Here is a 25,670-nt window from a genome sequence, read left to right as displayed (position 1 = left end):
ATTCTATGGACATTTAGCACGAATGGATGACTCACGGTTGACCAAGAAAATCTTTTTCGTTATCAATGGAACACGACAAACCAAAGTGCGCTGGCTAGTAGACACCCAAAAAGATCTTGCAGAAGTCGACATTGACCCACTGGAAACCACAAGGACTTCATATATACATAAAACCAACACCCACAAGTTTGTGGCCAAGAAACCAACAGCAAGAAATTTGAAAATAAAAGACGCATGGACACAAGAAAGACGATAAGCCCATAGCGAAAGGATGAGGAAGTTTTGGGAAGATAAGAAGGAGAAGATCAAGAATACCAATGCTAAATAATGGTTCTACGTGCTCCTTAGAGGGTCAAATGCATGTATAATAATAATAATAATAATAATAATAATAATAATAATAATAATAATAATAATAATAATAATAATAATAATAATAATAATAATAATAATGGGATTGCATTTAGACTATGCCAAGAAACTTATAAGTCCAAATCCCTCTCCTATCAAGCCAAACTCAGATACTATAATACCGTGGTGAAACCTGAATGGCTCTATGCAGCAGAGACAATTGCCAGAAAGGGGATTACCAAAATAAAAAAGAAAGCGTAAATTTGAGGAAAATTCTGGGTTCCAAGAAAGCAACAAGAAATTAGTTTACCTTACGTTTGAGATCAAATCAAGAGCTGTATGAAAAATGCGAGAACATTTCAACCTTGATAAGAAAAAGGCGACTGACTTTCTATGGACACATGAGAAGAATGGGACCGGAACACCTAGCAAATAAGATACTTATCTTCAAGGAAAGAAAAAAAGACCCAAGTACCATGGCTGAAAGATGTTCAGCAGGAAAATGTGGCATTGAGGAAGGTGATATTACAAACAGAACAGTCTTCAGAAGGAAAATTGCGGAGGTGACGGAGGACAAGAAGGGTATTCTCGGATGAGGGACAAGCAAAAGCGAGCCAAAAATGGAGTATTTGCGTAAAAAGAAAGAACATCAGCTGTCCAGGAAGTTGTGTAATTGTAACCAATAGGAGGCTGAAATGATCCTAAATAAATAAATAAATAAATAAATAAATAAATAAATAAATAAATAATAATAATAATTTTTTTTTAAACCTACAGCCTGTTTTCCAGTCTTTGACCGGATCAGGGATGTAATGAATGAATCAGATATAGGCTGTTATTACGATGGGGTCGCCACTCCAAAAGTGATTTATATTAATGAGTGATAGATGCTGTGAAATAAGAATGGAGAGTGTTGCTGGAATGAAAGATGACAGGGAAAACCGGAGTACCCGAAGAAAAACCTGTCCCGCATCCGCTTTGTCCAGCACAAATCTCACGTGGAGTGACCGGGATTTGAACCACGGTTTCCAGCAGTGAGAGGCCGACGCGCTGCCATCTGAGCCACGGAGGCTTCAATAATAATAATAATAATAATAATAATAATAATAATAATAATAATAATAATAATAATAATAATAATAATAATTTCATGGGGTTATTTCTAGCCGAGTGCAGTCCTTGTAAAGCAGACCCTCTGATGAGTGTGGGCGGCATCTGCTAAGTGTAGGTAACTGTGTGTTATTGTGGTGGAGGATAATGTTACGTGTGGTGTGTGTGAGTTGCACGGGTGTTGAGGAAAGCACAAACACCCAGCCCCCGGGCCACTGGAATTAACTTATGAAGGTTAAAATCGCTGACCCGGCTGGGAATCGAACCTGAGACCCTCTGAACCAAAGGCCAGTACGCTGACCATTCAGCCAACGAGTCAGACAATGAGATAAATGAAAATAAGAATGTAACATGGGAAACTTTCATTGCAATTCTTTGTAGTAAAAAACAAGACCACAAGAATTCACAATCATTACACTCAGTCTCAGTCACCACCCCCATATTCCCGCATACTCCCATACTCCTGCAAGTCCCGGCCCATTTACCCACTCCATCTCCTCCTGACAATCCATCGTATGTCTCAACTGTGGGAACACGTCAGTCGAGAGCTGGGCTCCGCTGTGTTTGCGAGGATGGGAGGAGTGAAGGAGGAAGGGGAGGGGGGTGCAGGGCTGGTGAGGAGAGGGGGAGAGGGGGTGGTGGTGAGTTGGAGAGATGGAGGCAGGGTTTGTTTTTATTGTAGAAGTTCTGACAAATATATGAAATGAATATTTCAAGAAGAATGGTATTTTTTTTTCATTGATTTCATTTAAATTGTGAGAGGGGTTCATAAATTGATCTATACTGATGTGGATGTCCTCAAAAACGTTAAGCAAGGTGCCTTTTTTGCTCATAATGAAAGATTTTAAGATCTTTATCTATTGATGTGTATTCATGACTGGATTCTTTATCATATTCACACATAGCTCAAAAACAATTATATTTGAGAGTGCTGTGATGTTTGGCATATCTTATGACAAAATTGCAGCCTGTTTGACCAGCATAGCTGGAATTACAGGATTGGCATTCTAATTTGTAAACTCAGGAGTTTGAATATCTATTATTATTATTATTGTTGACAGTGTGTGGATTGAAAATGAGTCTGGAGTTGGTCTGGAAGGTTCTAATCCCTATTTTAATGTTGTGTTTTTTAAAGATATTAGAAATTTGGTAAATGTTACTATTATTGAATGTGAAAGTGGAAAACTTCTGTTTAGGAGTGGAATCTTTTTCTAGGATAATCTTGGGTCAGATCTTATACCTATTGATGATTCTGTTGATGAAGGTTCTACTGAAACTGTTGTGTTCTGCAATATTGTAAATAGTATTCATTTCTTTTTTATAATTCTTGCAAGATAAAAGGAACAGTTAATGTTCTGAGTACCATGTTATTGTAAGCTGCTTTCTTATGTATGTCTGGGTGCATAAAAATTTGTTGGATGGTATTGATAGTGTGGGTGGGTTTCCTGTAGATATTAAAGGATAAAGTGTTGTTGCAGTTGCGCATAATGGTTAAGTCCAGGTAATTAAGGGCATTATTATTTTCTGACTCTATGGTGAATTTTATATGTGGATCAATGGTGCTGAGAACTTTAAGTACTGTATTGCTGTTAGTAACATGGGAGTCTAAAATAACAAACGCGTCATCTACATAGCGTGTCCAATGTTGAATGCCGTTAATCTTACCAATGATGTGAGAATGTTCTAAATGATCAATGTAAATATCTGAAAGGATCCCTGAAGCTGGTGACCCCATGGGAAGACCTGTCTGTTGGTAAATGACATTACTGAAAGTGAAGAAATTGTTATTCAATCTAAATTTCAGAATCTGAAGAAATTCATCTATTTTGCCTATCCTTAAATTGCTGATTTGGAAAAATTGTTCTTAATCAATTGTAGAGTGTTGTTAATGGGCACATTAACATACATATTAGTAATATCAAATAAATGAAGAGTGTGGTGTTGGATAAATTAAAGTATTTAATTTTATTGCAAAATTCTATGGAATTTTTTCACTGATATATTGACTTGAAAACGATGGTGTGATTTAAGGAATTTGTGAATGAGCTGAGGTACTTCATAAGTCGGACTATTTCTGAAATTGATGATGGGTCTTATGGGGATGTCGGCTTTATGGATCTTGGGTAGTACTTTTTCTGTGGGAAGCTTCAGATTCATAATAATCATTTTTGATTTTTCAAGGTCATTAAACAAAAACAAAACGTTCTTAATAATGTCTTTTTTTAGGTCTCTTTGTATTTTATTAGTTGGATCTTTTTTAGAGGTTATGAAGTTGTTTTCTGTAAAAAACGTTTGTGCTTTATTGATATAGTCACTTTTGTCCATGATTACGGTAGCATCCCCTTTGTCGGCTTTTGTTATTATTAAGTCATTGTGTTTGACTTTTTGCTTTAGTTTGTGGACTTAAGCTATGTGTTCAGTGTTGGGTTTAATAGTTTGTTGTTGATTAACCTTTTGATCAGTGAGTTTTTGGTGACACTTACAGACCACCAGGAGTGAGTTTTTTCTTGAAAATTCTGAATTGTTGGTTTTAAGTTATTTTGATTCTAACTTTTCTCTATTAATAAAATTACATAATTCAAACTTATGCTACATAACTGATACCTTCAATTTAATTTAATTCAGTGGTGTAGATAATATTTTCTCAAAATATTGAAAGGAACAATAAAATTAACAAAAACATAATTCTTCTCTATAGGTGACCACTTTTGTGGCCTTTGCAACACACTGACTTGACAGTTTCACTCATCAAAATGTCTTTAGGGTATGGTACTCTTCAAAACAGGGGTGTACACACAGGGGTCTATCACACTCAACACACATCCACTTTGTGTCTGTTCTTTTGGGTGGTCTCTTCTTAGTGTGCTGACACACAAAACACCGCCGTTGTGGTTTCTGCTTTGATTGCGTTGGGGGGTACTGGTTTAGGGAAATGACGTTCAGAAAGTCTCAAGCAGTCTCCTCCTGAAGGTGGTCGACCTCCTTTTGTTGGTTTCCTCTCCACTGCAAATTCCTCTAGTAGCTGATCTATAAGGCAGAGACGGAAGTCAAGTAGTTGTGGACTTTTTCCAGTCTTCACCTTGTAAATAATGTAAGAGTTCAGCACTGAAATGTCTATCAGGTAAAAAAACAACTTCACATACCATTTCAGTGTTTTCCTGACATTTGCAGTGAAGCTTACTTGCACATCAGCTTTGTCAATTGGACCCATGTTCTCATTATAATCCAGTACACTCAAGGGTTTCTTTTTATTCTGCCCTGTGGCGTGATCTGTTTTACCTGTTTCTACCATCACGTTCTCGTGTATGCTGGTTAGCATGGTAACATCCCTTTTGTCATGCCATCTTTGCGCCAGCATATCATTGGTGTGCCATGAAATACATTCTCCCCTTTGAATTTTCTTTGGGAAGTCTGGCATCCCTTTTCTGTTTTTTTCTGACTGTGCCACAAGCTCCGGTATTTTCCTTGTGTAAGTACTCAAAAAGATCTGGGCTTGTGTACCAGTTGTCGACATACAGGTTGTGACCTTTGCCAATGTAAGGTGCTGTCAGAGTTTTGACAACTGACCCAGACACTCCGAGTTTTTCATCTTGTTCAACTTACGTATCTTTCCCGGTGTAAACAATAAAATCAAGGATAAACACAGTTTCACAGTCGCAAAGTATGAACACCTTTATTCCAAACCTGTGTCACTTTGATGGAATGTATTGTTTCCATTTTAGGTGACCTTTCCATGCAACAAGGCTCTCATCAATACAGATATTTTGGAAAGGATAGAATATAGATCGGAATTTATCTCGGAAATAGTTTATTATAGGCCTAATTTTGTAAAGTCTGTCACCTGGGGGTTGTAGATTGTTGTCTGAGAAGTGAAGCAGTCTTAGAATGAGGGAAAAATTGTCGAGAGAGATCACTTTACTGAACATCGGAGTTTCGATCAATTTATTTGTTGACCAATAGTCTTTCATCCTGTTTTTCTTCACATGGCCCATCAACAAAACAGTTGCCAGGAAAACATAAAGATTCTCCACGGTTGTGCCTTGCCACTTATGTAACTTTGACTTTTCCTTTACGTCCGTATTTTCCGTAACAAATAAGTAGTACTTGTTCATTTCTGACACTATCAAGTTCATAATATTGCGATTTACAACTTCTTTGAAAATCGACACTTCAAGTCTTGACTCATTGTCATTATCATTCACACGAAGATTATCACTAACACCTGAATTTGAAGCATCAAAATGAGCAGATAGCGTAGGAAGAAACCTACCTACACAACTCCACTTTCTTTTTTTGGCTTGAACAGCTGACAGCTTAGCCTTCTTTGCGACAGCGGGTTGCACTTCATCCTCAGTTTCCGTGTTGTCGTCTTCCGAGGAATTACCTATTTCACTCTCATCAGACACAATATAATCACTATCATCAGCATAAATATCAATTTCATCATCAGACTCCTCGTTAGTCAAAATATTACTTATATCTTGCGGAGCAAGCCCGCATCCTCGACTTGATCCCGCCATTAGCACGTGTATTTATTTACAATCAGAGAGCGTTTGTTTCTACGGAAACCAGAGATGAGGGAAAAGAAAAATTTTGTGTATTGTCAAGGAATAGACGTACAATGCACTCACAGGCAACAACAATAGAAAACAGTTCCCGGGTGTTGTCGTAATTCGTAGCAAAATCTCGTAAGAAGCTAGGTTACGTGACTACAGACGCGGCGACAGAACTTCATCGCAGAACATGCAAGATGTAACAAAACATGGAATAAAATTCGCTGAACATGTCAAACATCCCCAAAATTGTTCTAGAAACCTGCCAGTACGATGTCAGAAAACAATTTCAAACATTCAACATGAAGCATGAATAGACAGCGCTACTATTCAGGCACAAACTACGAGGACATAAATAGACGGCAGTACTCCCGTAGGCCACGTGCAACACTGCCGTAAATAGACGGCAGTACTGCTCATTGGGTTAAGGATAGAAGATAGTTTAGTCTGACTTCATAATGGACTTCTTCTTGTATGTTTATGGGTAACTAATTAATGGCTAAATCCGATTCAGCTAGGGTGGTAATTAAATTATCACGGTAGAAGGATTACCCCAATTATGTTTAGGTCCCTTGCTTAGCACTTCGAGATCATCAGCATCGAGATTGATTTTACTTATATTCACTACAGGTTGGTGAAAATCATTTGATTATACGCTGTTTGGAGTATTATGTTTGCTAAGGATTTTTTTTGGCTGTTGGTTTTACGTCGCACTGACACAGATAGGACCATTTATAGTGGTATTATTACTGAAAGTGGAGAAATTGTTATTCAGTCCGATGATTGAGACGTCTGAATATTACTACCAGTGTATCAACATTTTAAGTTTACTGAGGCACACAAACACAGTGGTGTGGTAAGAATCCATCGAGATCAAAGATGGATGTTTTTGAAAGAGCCTTCGTTTTTATGTCAGGTGTATTTTGTTTCTTTAACAAAGTGTGATTATGTTTGTTAGTGACGTGTAATTAAAAGGATGTCCATTCGAGGGGGCAAAGAAGAGTGGAAACTTCTAAATGAGTTTCATATAGTTTGTGGTTCAGAAGAGATTTCCTTTTATGGAGAAATTTCATTTCATCTTTAATCCAAATTTTATTGGTTTTAAGCTGTTGCATGAGTTTTTGCTGTGTTTCTATGAGTTTTCTAAGTGAATTTTAAAAATTTGAGAGTTAAGTTACTGATCAAGCATTTTTTCAAAAAACATAAGTCTTGCCCTAATTTGGCAACCTTTATCTTGAGATTGCAATAAAGGTTGGCTTTCTTGCCTGCCTGGATGGTATTTCCATTACAAGATATTAAACTCATTCCGTATTGATGGTCTTTACTTTACAAAGGAAAATTTACTGTGTCGTCCTATTCAATACATATATATCTCCATCATTAGATGGAGTAATAAAAGTCAAGCATGTTTCGAATCATTTGAGCAAACTTCAGTTAAAAAGTGGGGGTTAAAGTTATTTACATAATAGAAGCTAAAAATGTATTAAAAACATGAAGAAGACACAAATGAAAAACAAAAGAGACATGACAGAAATAAAAATCAATTCAATATTATACATATTTCCATCATTAGATGGAGTAATAATCAACTCATTTGATACATCTTCAGTGAAAAAAGTTAATAATTTTTCATAATTGAAGTTAAAAAGTGTGTCAAAACCTATGAAGAAAAAATGAAAACAAATGAGATAAAACGGAAACAAACAATAAGTGTATATAGTGAGGTTGTAGACCTCTTAGTCTAAAAAATTTGCAGTGTGATACAATTAAAAAACAGGACAAAATCACTGTGTTAAAAATTCAGAAATAACAGCCTGTCTCTGTAGAGTCACCATCATGAATAGTTAAGAGGGGAGCAAGAGAATCTAAGTTTGAGAGGAAACACTTGCCAGATGAAATGTGACACATGATGGAAAACCGCCAATGAAGTTCAAATTTTAGAATAGTAGCATTCTCGAAAGGCCTGATCTTCTCAATTTTAGTGGTCCCGTTCTCAATTATTGTTTCCAACATTGGCTAGGTGTGTTTGCATTATTTTAAATAGTCAGACGGGCAGCAAACAAATTGAGAAGCTGTGTTAGAGAAGATAACAGATGCCTGGTAAACTGTATGTGACTATAGTGGAAACCGTCAATAAAGTTCTAATCTGTAATGGAAAAAAATGAGGTTGTATGAGAAGCTTGGGCTGATAAGTAAAAAAATAAGTGTGAAGAAACTGTTTAAACTTACTTATTAAGCGGTTGTCCTCTCAAAATGGCCAGACCTTCTCAAAGTTAATGGTCCCGTTCTATTGTAATAGTTGAATCATGGCTGAGAATATAATGGATTCAGAAATTTTCTCACAGAATTGGAGTGTGTATCATAGAGATAGGAAATGGTAGGAGGGAGAGTACTCATTCTGGTGAAAGAAGAATTTGTAAGCTACGATAAAGTTAAAGATGACAAACATGAAATTCTAGGTGTAAGGCTCATCTCTAAAGATAATAGGCAACTTGATGTATTTGGAGTGTACTGATGCTGATCAGATTTATTTGATAAGATAATCAGCTATGTGGGAAACGATATGGAAAGAAATGTGATTGTAGCGGGAGATCTCAATTTATCAAGTGTCAATTGGGAAGGTAATGCGAATGACAGGAAGCATGACCAACAAATGACAAATAAGATAATATGAGAAGGACAGCTGAATCAGAAAGTGATGGAACCAGCTAGAGGGAAGAATATTCTGGAGATGGTGCTGGTAAAACCAGATTAGCTCGATAGAGATGTACCGGGAGGTACACCCCAACGCCGCACATTTAAATCTTGTGCCTAAAAGAACTCTTCTACAGGAGAAACACTGAACTTGAAACTAGACCTATTTAAACCTTTTCTCAGAAGATGTCACTACCATAATTTTGTTATTGTGAAATTTCCAGTACTGTGTGAAGTTCAACTTGTTTTGTTTTCCATTCATCAAGAAGTTTGCAGATTCTCTCATCGATGTCACTGCTAGAAATCTATGATCATGCACCCTGGTGCGAAGTGAAAGAACCTTTTTTTGAAGAAGTTTTGTATTCATAAGTTTTTTTTACTAATTGATGTTCATTTATTTTTGGGTTGGCAATATTTATCTTTTCTTTCCGCCAGCTTTGAATCCAGCCAATCCCTAATTTTGTAATTAATTTCCAACCAATCCTGGATTTCTTCTTCGACTTTGAGTGTAATTTTGAATCGTCCAATAAAATTGAGAGGGTGTGGCTTGATTATTCATGAAAGGTCTCGAACTTTCCCCGAGGGTTTATAAACTGCGGATTTTCACGTCTCCTGGTCATTAGATCAACATCTAACTAAGTGTGTGTATGTCAAGCAGGAGGCGGGAGGCGCCTCTTTTCATCAGGCAGCAGTACTCCGACAAGGTATGGGCACTTAACATCTTCACTTTTGCTAGCTCCGCAGTTTAACCCGAGGGAAAGATTCAGAACTTTAACTTTGTAACCAACTTCCTTAAAATGTAATTCTCCGTTCGGCTCATGTAAAATTTCATAAATCTTTAACTGTAATCTGGGGATAGAGATTGATATACCCTCTCGAGTTCTCCTTCATCTTGGTTTGAGGTACCACATTTGTTTCTGCAATGTATTGAAGTTTTCTCCATGCATGCTACCTCATTAGTTTGGGATTAGCCCCTGTTTTGTTGGCCAAGTGCCCTATAGGTTTTTTAATTTTCTGGGAGGGAGCTCAATCTTTGACTCTATTCCAGTTGTACTCGGGCCGTTCCTTGAATCTGTTCTTTTTCACTAAGGCCCCGTAGGTTGGGTACTAGATACCTCCGTGTAATAAGATGGCTATTTGTAAATAGTGCCTTGTAAGGCCAGTGACTATTAGATTTTCATATTGTGTTGCCTGGAATAGGCTTAAGAACTGAGAGTGCGTGAGCTCTTTTTCAAGTGTGTAAAATTGCCTCTGGGAGGCCTGATATTGCAATACTGGGAGCAAGTGCTCCAGGTATTAGGGATTTCTGCCCTGTGTGTAAAATTGTAATCTTTTATAAAGTTGAGCTGAGAGCTCAGGTAAGGTAAAGCGAGGGGCTGGAAGCCCTGGTTACTAATCAGTCACTAAAGTTTGGGTTTTCTTGCTTGGTCTAAATCTTGTCATAGTACCTGATACATCATTGTTATCTCACTAAGTAAAAATTTATTAAAATTTTGTTGTTGATTGTTAAAATTCAAAAAATATAACCTTTGTTAAAGTTTTAAATTAACTTTAATTTAGTAGTTAGACCCATTCACCCCAGCACCTTCTTTCACCTCTGTTGATCCACGGGTAACCCCGTAACAAGAGAAACTGAAGTAATAGATTGTATTAGTGATCACGAAGCTGTTTTTGTCATATTTAAAAATAAATGTCAGAGAAAGAAAGGATTTAAAAGTAGGACTATTAGGCAGTACCATATGGCTGATAAAACAGGAATGAGGGAGTTTTTAAAAAGTAACTATGATCAGTGGAAAACGGTAAATGAAAATGTAAACAGACTCTAGGATAAGTTTAAAGCAATTGTTGAGGAATGTGAAAAAGAGGTTTGTACCTTTATAGGTGGTAATGAATGGTAAAGACCCACCCTATTATAACAGAGAAGTAAAGAGACTAAGAAGGAGGTGCAGATTAGAAAGAAACAGAGTTAGAAATGGCTGTGGAAATAAGGAGAAATTGAAGGAACTTACTAGGAAATTGATTCTAGCAAAGAAGTCAGCTAAGGATAACATGATGGCAAGCATATTGGCAGTCATACAAATTTCAGAGAAAAATAGAAGGGTACATGCATCAGGTTCCAAGAAGGACATTCCAGTAATCATTAATGAACAAGGGGAGTGTGTATGTGAGGATCCTCAAAAGGCAGAAGTATTTAGTCAGCAGTATGTAAAGATTGTTGGTTACAGGGATAATGTCCGGATAGAGAAGGTGACTAATACTAAAAAAGTATTAAAATTTACCTATGCTAACAATGACATTTACAATAAGATACAAAAGTTGAAAACTAGAAAAGCAGCTGGAATTGATAAGCTTTCTGGGGATATATTAAAGACAATGGGTTGGGATATAGTACCATATCTGAAGTACTTATGTGATTATTGCTTGCATGAAGGAGCTATACCAAATGAACGGAGAGTTGCTATAGTAGCCCCTGTGTATAAAGGAAAGGGTGATAGACATAAAGCTGAAAATTATAGGTCAGTCAGTTTGACATGCACTGTATGTAAGTTTTGGGAAAGCATTCTTTCTGATTATTTTAGACATATTTGTGAAATTAATAACTGGTTCGATAAAAGGCAGTTCATGTTTAAGAAAGATTATTCCACTGAAGCTCAGCTTGTAGATTCAGCAAGATGTAGCAGATATCTTGGATTCAGGAGGTCAAGTGGACTGCATCGCAATTGACCTGTCTAAGGCATTTGATAGGGTGGATCATGAGAGACTACTGGTAAAAATGAGTGCAACTGGACTAGACAAAACGGTGACTGAATGGGTTGCTATATTTCTAGAAAATAGATCTCAGAGAATTAGAGTACTGTCAAACGGGGTGATTTAGGATGGTTTTGAGGTTATTTCCATCTTAACTCATGAAGGGAATCCTAAATTGTATTGTTTATCATCCAAATAATGGGGTATATATCCAATATACGCCAACATATGTGTTCGTGAGAAAACAAAAAGAAGTGTCCGGATTCACCCCGTACATCGGGGTGATTTCAGACACACATGCCTTTTAAACAGTTGTCCGAAGTTTCAAAGCTTATTAGGTGATTTCAGACATAAATAGTCCTTTTTTTAAATTCCACGTTGTTTCTGCTTCCGTGCAGTGTTATTAAAAGTGTGCTAAGGGTGTCCAAAATTTGATTAGCTGGTTAAAATCATTGAGATTATTAATTTAATGTGTAACTGATCAATCTTTATTTTCTAACAAGGCAAATGTAAAATGTTCCAGGGTAAATTGAAATATTAATAGCTATGAACTACACAGAAATCCTGCTGAAAAATCTAAATATTTTTTCTTACAAACAATGCAAATTGTAATGCTAAAAGGGTCGATATAATGAACATGTAGCTGCTATGGTCTATAAGTCTAAAACACACTTCTCTGAAAATAAACATTCCTCTCTTCTCAACTGGGGCTGGAAGTATTTTTGAAATTTGTTCTTTAGCTATTATATCCTCATCAGGGATGTTAGGGAACACAAACACTTTTTTGCTGTTTTTATGTGGGCGCAAGAATTTGACATCTACATCCTTTGAACGAATATTTGTGGCCACGCCAACATACTGCCTCATATGCTCTTTGTTCTTCAATTTGTATTTATAATCTGCAACTAGAAAAACCTCTTCTTGCAACACCAGAACATCATTACCTTGGTCATTGCCTTTATTGTGCATTTCTTCGGATTCACCTTCACTGCTGTTTCGAGCACTATCACTTGTTTCTGCTCTGCTTTCAACTCAGCGGAAGTCATGGCCCAAAATCGACTTCTCAGGAAGAATATTTAATTTGCGGCGGCGGGAAGTAGCAGGTTTGATTGCTTCCTTGAGCATTTCCTCGAAACTGGAAGTCCATGTCTCTGCGCTGCATTGCCGAACCTCTTCATTATCTAGCAGTTTGTTTAAGACGTGAGCTGGATCAAATGGAATTAGGCCTGTGGCTCGAAACCCGCTCTTTATGTTATCAGCAGAATTTCCTGATATCTTACGTAATGTTTGGTTCAGAAGAGATGGAAAAGTGTCCTTAGAAATGTTCCTACGAGTGTACTTCTTCCATTAAATAGGGTAACGCAATTGTGAAAAACCAGTCTTCGAATATTGGTAGACCGAAACACCCACTCTTATTTCTAATGAAGCGGGTACCTTGTGGACCACCCTCTTGCCACGTGTCCCACAAATGCTCCGATTTATAAAGAACGTATAGAGGGAGCAGTTTCCCATCTCTACTTGCTGCCATCATTAAAGAAACACTAGATTTCTATGAATCCATCACTTTTTCAGCATGCTTACTCCCTCGTTTTACAATTATCTGTTGCTTGCCCAGGTCATCTGACATGTTGGTTTCATCGAAGTTTACGATATTGCTGGGGGGAAGATTTTCCAGTGTTGGCCTTATGTTGGCAAAATACGTTTCAACAGCTGCTTTGTTCACCTCTGCACAAGCTCTTTTTATATTTTCACTAAGGTGAACAGAGAGATCTTCTGAATGCCTCTTGAGAAATAACTGAACCCATTCTTCTCCTGGTAGATTGTTTGAAAATCTCTTCTTTTTCCGGCCAAAGGTAACCTTTCACTAAATACCTAATGTCCAGTTTAGTGAAAGGAAATCCCTAGTGTGCAGCCCTGATAACACCCTGTTTTAGCATTTCCTCTTCTTCCTAATTTAGCACTGGTTGTCCTCCCAATTTTTTCGGATGTACTTTTTGCACTTTATTTTGTAGGGTGGACCTAGGTATACCATAAAAATCACATGCTTTCCTATAAGACAACTTGCAACTTTTAATATCACGAACGGCTTTTTGTAATACATTTGGTTCATAATTACACCTTGAAGTAGCTCCTTTCTGCCTCTGATAGTTTCTAGGCATTGTCTGAAATCACCCAGACTACTTTCAGTTTTCAATAAAATGTGCGTAAAACACTACTTTTCACTCAATCACACCAGAATTCTGCAGCAATTGTTTATAAACACTTTAGTCAGTTTATCTCATTAAGAACTGTAGTTATAATGTATTCCTTCTGGTCGCGACCATACAAAGTATCAGCTTAATGATAATGCACGAACATTCAACAATGAGAGTGCACATTGTAAAATTTCCAAGATATGAAGTTGACTCATAATAAAAAGCGCAGAATGCGGTAAACAGAACCTCATATTCAAAATAAAATGCGCGCAGAAGTGCAAAGCAGTGGCGACTCGTTGCTATGCAACAAAAACCGGAAAAACTACCATATTGTCCGAAGTCACCCCTGTGTCCGAAATCACCCTGTTTGACAGTAGCTTGTGATAGTACACATATCATACCCTCACACTACATGTAGAAGTGAGAGATATTATTTTCAGTATTTGATTTATTATTATTATTATTATTATTATTATTATTATTATTATTATCATTAGTATTTCAGTTGTATATTTTGTCATTAATATTTGTAAGCTGGGAGGTCTCAATATATGTAGTACGAGTAATTTGTTTTGTACAACGGCTGGGAAAACATTGCTTTAATAACTCTGGTAATTTGGATGAGTAGTGTCTACCCCAGTGTTTGATGAGATGTACTTGTTGTTGTCGTCGGGAAGTTCTACGAATCATGTGTATAGCCCAGAATCACATGAGCTTGTTGATGTTGTAGTCGGAAATCTCCGATGAGTCATGTGAAACACCCAGAGTTTGTTTTCTTGGGACCAAGAAGTCCATGGTGTGGTCTTGACTAGAGGATACACTCATGATAGGCTGGCTAGGATCAATGTAGGCGTATCATGTGAGAGGAAGGGGAATGCTGATGTCTATAAAGGTTGATTATACGGCGGGAAACCACACACACTGTACGAGGATAAGTAGTGCAGGCACACTGTACGGGGATGAAGGAGTGCTAACACACACGGGAGTGAAACTGGATATACGGTACTGGAGTGACAATGCTACAATATACTAGACTGGACTTCAAACATTCGTGGAACGTAGTCTTGTTATGTTCGTGGAAAGTGGCTGACCGACAAATTGTGGAGTGCGTATGCATTGGGTATTGTAGCACTTGTGGCGGCCTGGTATTATATGTTTATGAAAGCTATCTCAGACTTTCCATAATTTATATTCAGGATCGACAAGTGTGTGTTGCTCAAATGTATATATCTTTACAACAAGTGTTAAAGTCAGTGAACACAGTATTATGAGGTACAGTATCTGTGTGATATTATAAGTGCCGATTATGAGAATCGGCAAGTCATGTTGATACAGAGACAGTGAAGGTTCTTATCTACATATATGTACATTGTTCTACGGACTAACTACAAATGGTGGCTTAGTTCTCGCTTTCGTTTTCCCACTGTTTGCTTTGTTGTTGTTGTAAATATGGAGTCTTCCAGCAATCTTTTGTTTGTGTATTATAAGTGTATTTTGGTGTGTTGACGAGGTGCTCATGCACGGATTTTATTGAGAATATAGTTAGATATTTTAGAATCAGTGGAGTTATTGATGAACCTAGGTGCAGTTCCTACCTATTTAGTCATTTTCAGAATGTTAGGTAAGGTTTGAAGCAGATGTATCAGTACGCAGCATTATGTACACGCCCTGGGATATAAAGAATTATCATGCTCTATCTAAATTCGAGCGATCCATTCTGGTGAACTCTGGCGCCCATACTACGGACATTTCGATTAATTATGTTTATTAATTTTATTACGTTTTGGATCTAACCTACCAAGTTGGGGTCAGAAAGCCAGCGCCTCAACCATCTGAGCCACTCAGCCCGGCCTCTGTAATTTTCGAGCCATAAGCACATATAGGATTTTAGCTGACTTTCAAAGTTTACGTTAAAAGGAGTGCAAGTGCTTCGCCTCCTAGCATTTTGTTCATGGCCGATTTTCTGAAAACTTTTCTTTCTGTTCATGTACGCCCTTTAGTATGAGCACTTACTGCCCCTATTTCATTTCAAACCATTCATAGTCAATTGCGAATCAGACTGTTGAGCGGGAAAAATCAGCAAATTCTGTTCTCAAAGTGATCTAATGTAAAATATGGATTAGAAACTTGTGCCTTTGAGAGGCCTGGCTATAGTAAATTTTGGAGCTCAGTCTCCTAGAGTGTAAATTGAATGGAGCAAAGGTGCTCTTTGAAATAGTATAACTTTGGAGCTGCAATCTCTTTTTGTAAATTATTGTTTAACTTAAGCCTTTCCTGTGGTCGGAGCCGACGAACTCATCATTTTCCATTTAACTGTTATTTATTATTGTCTATTCAGATTATTTATCAAGTTTAAAGTCAGAAGAAAAAAGGAAAGAAATAAAATTTCAAAATTTTAGTGTTTTAAATTATGCTCTCATCTTTTCTCTGTCCGCCCAACAATATATATTTTACTGAGGATGACCCTATGCCAGGTCAAAACATATCTATCTAAAACTTCCTCTTAACTGAATGTAATATTGAGTACTGAGTAGGAGAATATTCAACATAATTTTGTATAATTTGTAAGAACTGCCATTGGATGCAGTTTCATGTAATGTGATGCCACTCCCAGAAAGGAACAGAGCTAGATTTCATTACCAACTACTGCTTAGGGAAATACCCTAAACAATGTAGGCTAATACCTGCATGAAACAGAGAGGCGCTCTACTAAGCACCCCAGACATGTTAGACCAATGTTTCTTTTTCTGTCACTAGCCAGATTGTGCAAAGACAAATAAAGAAAAGCTGACCCATAACCATGGTTCTGTGATTGTGGAGTTTTCAACCAAGTGTTGCAAGTAAGAAACTAATGTGAGTGCTGCAAGTGGAACATCTAAGAACTACCAACAACAGAGAGTGAAGCATCTAAGAATGATCAACATTCTCCAGCATCCCGTAGCGATATGCATGCACTGCAGTGGAATATCCAGCAACTAATGTGAGGGACGATTATTCAACCAATACCGAACTCCCAATGACCAACATGACAGCTTACGTATCACTGTTGATTTATGACCTTTTTACGAACACAAGATGATTGTGCTTCTCCATCCACCCTCCCTATTTCCCAAACTGAAATTTAACCTGAAAGAATGTTTTCAGTCAATTTATGAGATTAAACTAAAATTGCAGGTGGAACTGCACATGATCCTCCAAATTGCCTAGTAGCAATGATTCCATTAGCAGAAACGGTGTTGGGAGTACTTGGAAGGACACAAACTAGACTGCAGGTAAGCTCCTAAGGAGTTATTTTCAAAGTTCCATAATTTTTAAAGAGGCATATTGACAAGCATACTCATGCGATGCATGCCCCTGCTAGAGAATCTTTCCCTGTAACATCTTTAATGGCCCTTTTGTTTCTTTTCAAGATACTTCCATCTCTAGTTCTTTCACCTATGAGGGATGAAGACGTTCCATCACTATCTCTATCCAAATTTCTTCCATGGACTTACCTAAGCACTCACTTCGCACCTCAGTCACTGGGATAGTGTCACCTTGGTAGGTCGTCCCATCCTGGTTTATAATGACAGCTCGAACTTGGAACTCGTGTGCTTGCAGGTTGCTGATATTCACAGTCACCACCATTGGCTTCTCAATGTCCATCAAGCCAGATTTCACTGATATCCACATCGACTCAGGAAGCTAGAATGATAAAATTCAGGGCATTGTTAAAGAAATGACTGGGGAAGGGTCCATGGACACTGTACAGAATGTATAAAATATTTGAGGATATGAAATAGTGCACCTGTGACCATGTGAAAATTTACTGTTGTAATTTTATCTTTTGTAAGCCTTAGCAGAGATGCCAGAAATTTTGCCCTGCTGGATTTCTCTTAGGTAGGCTAATATTTGAGGTATGCTTGGTTAAGTGATGTAGAATTCAGCAAGGAATATTTCCTCAAAATTAATTAAGGCTATGGTCACTTCCTTCCACTCCTAGCCTTTTCCTATCTTCATACACACTTCCCCTTACTAGCCATAGCTCAGGGCAAACAACTATACATACCAGCTCAGATAATTATTTTAACCATGACGGTTCAGCTCAGATGATTGCCTCACTTGATAGCACTAACTTGATGGCTGGAAGAAAGGACGTAAGTGTTTCTCACTTTATTTTTCACTTTTCATTGCATTCGTTTTCCTTGAGAGATCCTCATCTTCTGTTCTCTTTTTATTTTTTATTTTGGCTAACACTAAAGAGTTTATTCATGAGCTACCTACATTTTCAACATGTGTTTAAATTCCATATTGGTTATATATTTTCATACTTTGTCATAATACATTCGTCGAAGTCTTCAGGATTAATAGTTCCAGCGACAGTACTACTGGCACACTATTACAAATCCACACTGCATAGTGTGAAACCCTTATACGGGCCATCCATTTTGACAAAATCTTATTACTTGAACATTCTTCATTTTAACATCAACAAGCCAAGCTTATCAAATGAACTTTTAAATGCCTGTTAAAGTGCAGTTTTTCAACATGTTTTTCTGTACTGTGTGATTTTATCTTTTATTTTATTTTGATAGTTCACTTTTTAACAAGTGTTCAGGTATATTAATTTTTTTAGTGTAACAGCTGAAGATAACCTAATAACGGGCTGTACTGATATTTTAACTTTTTTTGACAAGTACTGACTAGGTGGACCTTTCAATAAATTCTTTTAATAGAATTGAAATTTTATATATGGTTTATATAGTGTCAATACAGAAACAAAATGAAATTTGTATGTTGTAATTTTCCTACCTCATTGTCGCAATAAGAACTATCTGTGTTGGTGTGACGTAAAGCAAATTGTAAAAAATAAATAAAAGTAGCGTTGTGACCAAAATGAGTCTGGAAAGGTGGAAAGTACTAAGAATAAAAATATAGAAGTTAGATATAAAAGAAAAGAAGATGTGTATGATGAATAAAAGTTATAATTCCAATATAAATGGTCCATTATTGGAAATTATACATTTTCCAGCTAACTCATTCTTGGTTGCCAGAGTTTCACCCCAGTGTACCAATTTGGGCTCATCAATTGGTAACCAGCACACCTACCAAGAAATATGGTTATTGCATATATTGGAGGCCACTGTGTAGGCTGCCCGGAGCTGCATTTAGTTCAATGAATAGTATAAAGCTGTCTGATAGAACACAGAAGTATGTCTGATTGCACACTTGTAAATGAGACAGCAGTATGCAGTAACACGTCTGATCGTATTGCTGTAAATGAGACAACTGGCACTGAGCACCGTAAAATTCTCTCACGGAATAATGTTTTCTTCCTGCAGTCTTTCTGCATTTCTTATGCAATCTGCCCAAGAGGAAGCTATAATGCTTCTGATTGCCTCGTTCATGAGCCAGTCAACATGTGCTCTTCAGCAGTTTGACCTAGAGCGGTAGCAGTGTGGTGTCAGTATCTAAAAAATGGTTTGTGGCAGAGTGGTGCCATTTCTCAAACAGTTGGGTTTAAGGCTTTAAAACAGGTTTTCGGTGTCCCAAAGGGTCATACTGAGATTTGTTCCTCATGTTGTAATACTTAACTCATTGAGGACCATAGACGGCAGAAGATATTTAATCTTTCTCCTATGCTGGGGCTGTGGACGGCATAAGACGTTTCAGGTTGCGTGCATAGCAACGCTGTTTACATTCGGCATCTATGAATATATAAACATCCTTGCACTGGAAACAGATGATGGTAGCTTAATATGAACAGATGAAGGGATCAGGGATGAAATGAAGAAGTACTTCAACATGCTGTTAAATGGAGATGTGGGCAACACCACCACCAATGATTGTAGTGTAGATGAAGCCAAAAACAACAAATACCCATTAACATGGCTTGAGGTAGAAACAGCACTAAAGAGCATGTGAAATGGGAAGTCCCCAGGCTTTGATGACCTCAGCTCAGACATGATAAAGCCAGCTGGAATACCAGGCTTGAACTGGCTATATAGAGTGTTATCAGTGGTTTGGCAAAGAAACGAAATCCCAGAAGATTGGAGTAAAGGAGTCATCATCTCACTGTTCAAAAAGGGCAACCGACGGAAATGTGGAAATTATGGAGTCATCACGCTGTTGTCGCACACACTGAAGCTGCTGGAAAAAATCATAGAAATGAGACTTAGGAAGATAATGGAACCTTTGCTTGAGGAAGAACAACAGGGATTCAGGAAAGGTTGAAGTACTGTGGATCTTATCTTTGCAGTAAAAATACTGACAGAAAAGTACTGGGAATATGGAAGAAATCTTGTGATTGCATTTGTGGACATTGAAAAAGCATATGATAGTGTTCCTCGAAACAAGATATGGGAATGTCTGGAAGACCTAAAGGTGCTAAAGTACTTAATTGAGAAAGTCAAGATGCTATACCAGAAGTGCTATAGCTGTGTCCAGATAGGCAATGGACTATCAAAATGGTTTGAAACAAAGAGAGGTGTCCAACAAGGAAGTGCCCTGTCACCACTCCTGTTCGTAATAGTAATGGACAAGATCATAAAATCTATCAAGAAAATGGACAGTGAACCAAACGCCCTGGTATTTGCTGATGATGTGCTTTAATGGGGAGAGACAGACGCTGAAGTTCTGAAGAAACTTTACGAATGGAACAATACATTCAAAAATTTTGGACTGAAGATGAGCAAAACAAAGACAGTGGAAATGACCATCAACAGGAAAGGAACAAGCTCAAATATATTTCTGGAAGGAGGAAAAATTGAATCAGCTTCCCACTTCAAGTACCTCAGAAGCACAATCTCGAAAGACAACACTGTTAGGCAGGAAATACTCAGCAGGACACAGAAAGCATCAAACTTCTACAGTCAAGTGAGAAATCTTCTCTGGGACTGCAAAATACCAAAAAAAGCAAAAACAATCATGTACCACACTTACTTCATACCAATCCTCACGTACGGTTTAGAGACATGTACCCTACTAAACAAAGACCTCAGTAGAACCCAACCAACTGAAATGAGATTCATTAGAACCATGAACCAAACTACCAGAAAGGACAAGATCAGAAATGAAGTGAATAGGAAAGTAGCTAGTATCGAGGTTCCTATTACTGCTGTTATAAAGAAGTGCAGACTTCAGTGGTATGGGCACATAATGAGAATGAACAGAAAATATTTTGACCTTAATCTTACAGGAAGAAGACCACAGGGAAGACCAAGAAAATGCTGGATAGAGACTGTAAGATCAGATGTGGAGGAGAGAGGGCACAAATGGGAGGATGTACTGGAACAGAAGTTGTATGAAGACAGAAAGAGATGGCGAGCGCTTGTACACCACACCCGGGAAACTGGAGTTGAGAAATGATGATGATGATGAAATGAAATGGCGTATGGCTTTTCGTGCTGGGAGTGTCTGAGGACAAGTTCGGCTCACCAGGTGCAGGTCTTTTGAATTAACACCCGTAGGTGACCTGCATGTTGTGATGAGGATGAAATGATGATGAAGACAACACATACACCCAACCCCCGTGCCAGCGAAATTAACCAATTAAGGTTAAAATTCCCGACCCTGCCAGGAATCGAACCCGGGACCGCTGTGACCAAAGGCCAGCATGCTAACCATTTAGCCATGGAGCCGGACATGATGATGATGATGATGATGATGATGATGATGATGATGATGATGCTGATGATGATCTATGCATTCTTACATCTTAGTCAGCGTTACTGGTTGTAACAGCAAGTTGGTTGACCTTTTCTGAATGAGATCACCCTCGTGTTATGTGAGCTCTTGTTTATCTTGTCTGTTTTAGTGCGAAAATCTCAGCACTTTCTGGTGCGTCAAGTATATACTTGAAATTCCAATGCAGTGCATGCCATTCTCACCATGTGTAGTATAATTCGTACCCATGGCTTATAAAACAAAGTTTCTTTCAGAAGAGGAATTGTTATATATTGTTCACAATGATGATTCTGGTGATGAACTTATTCCTGAAATAGACTCAGATAGTGAAAGTGATGAAGGAATTCTGATTCCTGAATCTGATAGGCCTAGAGAGGAAAGTGAAGTGCCTGATACATATCATCCTAGTTATTGTCCAACTGTTCTGTGACCGGCTGGGACAGCAAGAGGGGAAATCATTGAATTGACTCACTGTTTTATTGTAGTAAAGTAATTATGAACATTAATGAACAATTTATATTGAAAATCTTTTTATGTGAAATTTTGTTGTAACTGATGTCTGTTTGGAAGAATTATGTTTTAGGGCTAATGAACATTTTAAACATTGCAAGAATTATGTTTGAAGAAATTTTGTATTTAAATAATTGGGTAGCTGTGTGTTTTAAAACTCTGGTACCTAACTTTTGAGGAAGCGTGCACTGCCATGTGTTCTTTTTTTTTTTTTTTGGTAAGGAAATTAGTGTATGTTGCAATGGAAAGATCTCGAACTTCTGCTGTGGGAATGAAGTGAGTTCTAATTGGTTAAAATAAAATAATTTTTAATTGGTGAGTGTGAATGTCAGGGGTAATTTGATTACCTGATTGGTTATCCGTGAGTTTCACCATTTCTGGCCTCTCGCTCCTCTGTCGGAGCGAAGCTCTCTTCCATGTCTTTAACTTCTGACCAACCTAGCGAGTGGACGCGCTCGGCGTTCATCCCGTCTGGGGATGTCAGCCTCGAGATAAGCACTATTCTTTGTGTTTCGGCTTTTAACCTATTTTAATATAATTTTTAATTGTAATGTAAAATTTAATTTGTGTGTTGGAGTTTACCCTAGACATACACATTCGCCAATATGTTTGTCGAAATGACGCAGCTTTACAGCTAATCATTTTTGTTTTGTTTCTGGAGGCAATTTCCCTTTTGCTTTTGGTTTATGAATACTGTAATTAACACATAAATTTAGAGTTCCCTAGGGGTTAACTCCCGTAACTATGTATCAGATTCTGTGTAAAAATTTTAAACCTCCTACTGTTCTAAGAGTTTGATTATTCCATTATTGTTATATTTTTTTATTTAATTTAAAGATAACTAATATGTATCTCGAGTTTTCTGGCACTATCTATTTCCATAACTTGCATCTACTATGTTACTTGTTTATTGGTTCATTAATTTGACTTTTTGTGTCTTATCTTCAATTTGTTAACTTAGTAAACTAAGAGTTGAGGGTGATTATCGTGTACCTCTTTTTCACCACAACGAATACATTCACATGGGCCTCATAGGGTTTCCACGCCACTTCCACATCTTTTGTGTAGTTGTCGTTTTGGTCTACCTGTAATTTAAGTTTTACGTAACGTCGAGTATGGGTTTAATTTCACACTGGGCCGATGACCTTCGATGTTAGGCCCCTTAAAACAACAAGCATCATCTTCATTAATTTCACACTAATTAGTAAGTTTCATTATTATCATATTTTTATTATTTGTTGGTGTTACCTGTAAAAGGCAACATGTTCCACCATATACAGGAAATTCAGGTTTAAATGTTCAAATAGAAAATGAGCAGGAAATGATGAGTTATGTGAGTATTTTCATGAATTACAAATTTTATCAGTATGTGTGTGAACAGAAGAATCTATACACGAGCCAAGTTATAAGTGTGGCGCCCCGGCGTTTCACAAAGAATTCGATCATGCAATCCTAGAAACCAATTGATGTCTCTGAGTTGAAAATTTTTTTAGGGTTGATGTTCACCACAGGAATAGCCTAAAAGCCTGATATAAAAATGTGTTGGATGAAGACCCTGTTTTTCAAACTCCAATATTTTCTAAAACAATGTCCCAAACATGGTTCCTTCATATTCTTTCATTTCTTCACTTCAGATATCACAACCTTAATATCTACTAGTGGTAAGCACAAATTATTATGTTTCTAACATTTATAGTTCAGGAGTAATGGTAAGTTTTATTAAGTGCTGCATGTTAAAAGGGCAGGGCATGAAAATGGCTTGTCCAGGCATTCAAACGTCCCACTGAGGTGGAGGTACTGAATGTGTTAAAATGAGCTTTGTCCCATCTTTCCATGACAAATTTCATTTTCACCTATATTAATTAATGCTGTAGTGGCAAATGGCCAAAATCTAAGACAGAAGCTGAATTTTGTAAAATCCTTTCTTAATGCATCTCTAGGGCAAAAGACAAAGCTATGTTCCTAATTTCAGCTTTCCAGGTCTTTTTGATCTGGAGATATAGTGATCACTGAGTGGTATTTGGATTTTGTATGTATTTATTAATGAATTAATTTATTTATTAGCTGTCACTGATCATATACATTTAAGGCAAATCATAACTGACATGTTGAACATCTACAGTTTTCTAGCTATCACCGCCAAATTTTATACTCTAATACATCGTCTTATGAGAAATCATCATACAAAAGTCTGGTTTTTACTGATGATGTAATGGTATGGGGTGAGACAGGAACAGAAGTACAAACTAGAATAGATCTCTGGCATGAAGCTTTTACAACCTTAGGTCTCAAAATCAGCAAAACGAAGACAGTTGGCTTGGTGATGAGTAGAAAGTCTCCAACTGTTCATCTAATACCTAATATTGTTCTGTATTTGGTAGTAGTGAGATGATCCTCTCCCTGCTACATTATTGCCGTTAACATCCACAGTTACAGTGATTCCACTACCATCTCTCACCACCTCTGGAGCGGACAAGAAGTATGAACATCCATAGATGTTGTCATTGCCTTGAAAAATGCTCTTTGTGTCACAATGTTTGAATTTTGAAGTTGAATTAATACTTATATAATTAATGGTTACCCTGCATTTTATTGTTAGGCAAGAAATGTACAAGATACAAATTTTGATGTCTTGAAGAAAAGTAGCTCAGCATAATTTTAAAAGGAGATTCACTTGGTTAAGAATGCATATTATGTTTTTATTTTTACACATACTGGAAGATTTCCTGAAGGTATCATAGGAATGTGAAAGAAAGTTTGATGCAAGGAGCATTCTGTAGATGACAAAATCCTGGAAATGATAAACGTGAGAAATCAGCAACTGAAGACGTAGACTTGCTCTCTAAATGTATGCCCACCTCTTTTAAATGGCTTTTAAAATTGTGGTAGAGGGAAAGTAATTACATTTTGAGGTGACAAATTCTCACTCGACAGGCCTGCATGCCTGCTTATCACAGGTTCTTTCTGGCAAACTATAACTATTGGTTCAATGTCCCGTTTATCATAATTTCAACTCCAGTTTCCAGGGTGTGGTTTTTAAGTGCCCGCCATCTCCTCCTGTCTTCATACACCTTCTGTACCAGGATATCTTCCCATCTGAGACCTCTTCCTCCACACCTGATTTTACTCTCTCTATCCAGCATATCCTATGCCTTCCCCTTCTCCTTGGTCTTTTTCCTAAGAGAGTAAGTTCACAGTATTTTTGGCAGATCTTTTGTTGTTCATTCTCATAATGTGCCCATACCAATGAAGTCTGTGCTTCTTTATTACACTGGTGATAGGGACCTTGGTACCAGCTGCCTTACTATTTACTTCATACCTAATTTTGTCCTTTTAAATAGTTTGATTCACAGTTCTAATGAATCTCTTTTTTGTTGCCTGAATTCTGCTAGAGTCACTGTGTAGTAGAGTACATACCTCTAAACCGTAGGTGAGAATGGGTATGAAGTAGGTGTGGTACATGGTTGTTTTGGCTTTCAGAAGAATTATGGAGTTCCAGAGTAGGTTTCTGACTTGATTGTAAAAGTTTAATGCTTGCTGTGTACTGCTGAGTATTTCCTGCTTGACAGCATTGTCTTTCCAAATTGTTCTTGTGTGGTACCTGAAGTGACAAACGGATAATTTGATTCCTTCCTAAAATGAGGTTTGAGTTTGTTCCTTCCCTATTGATGGTCATTTCTATGCTCTTTGTTTGACTCACCTTCAGCTCAAAGTTATTGAACGTATGTTCCTCAGTTTCTGTTTTCCCCAAATCATCAGAACATCATCAGCAAATACCAGGGCATTTGGTCTGCCATCCATTTTCTTGATAGACTTTATGATCTTGTCCACTACTATTATGAAC

The 25,670-nt window shown here is 37.4% G+C and overlaps 1 protein-coding gene across 1 annotated transcript in view; it reads right to left on the bottom strand.

Moving 5' to 3' along the window:
- Nucleotides 1–25,670, bottom strand: part of LOC136873786 (uncharacterized) — a 788,774-nt gene that overhangs the window by 112,598 nt on the left and 650,506 nt on the right. The window contains exon 20 of the mRNA XM_068227569.1: nucleotides 17,146–17,335. Coding sequence (XP_068083670.1) covers nucleotides 17,146–17,335 — 190 coding nt within the window. The remainder of the gene's footprint in view (nucleotides 1–17,145; nucleotides 17,336–25,670) is intronic.

Source organism: Anabrus simplex, chromosome 5 (genome assembly GCF_040414725.1).
Source record: "Anabrus simplex isolate iqAnaSimp1 chromosome 5, ASM4041472v1, whole genome shotgun sequence".
Taxonomy (NCBI): Eukaryota; Metazoa; Arthropoda; class Insecta; order Orthoptera; family Tettigoniidae; genus Anabrus; species Anabrus simplex.
Note: the sequence above shows the minus strand (reverse complement) of the source record. Positions and strands in the feature narration are given on the sequence as shown.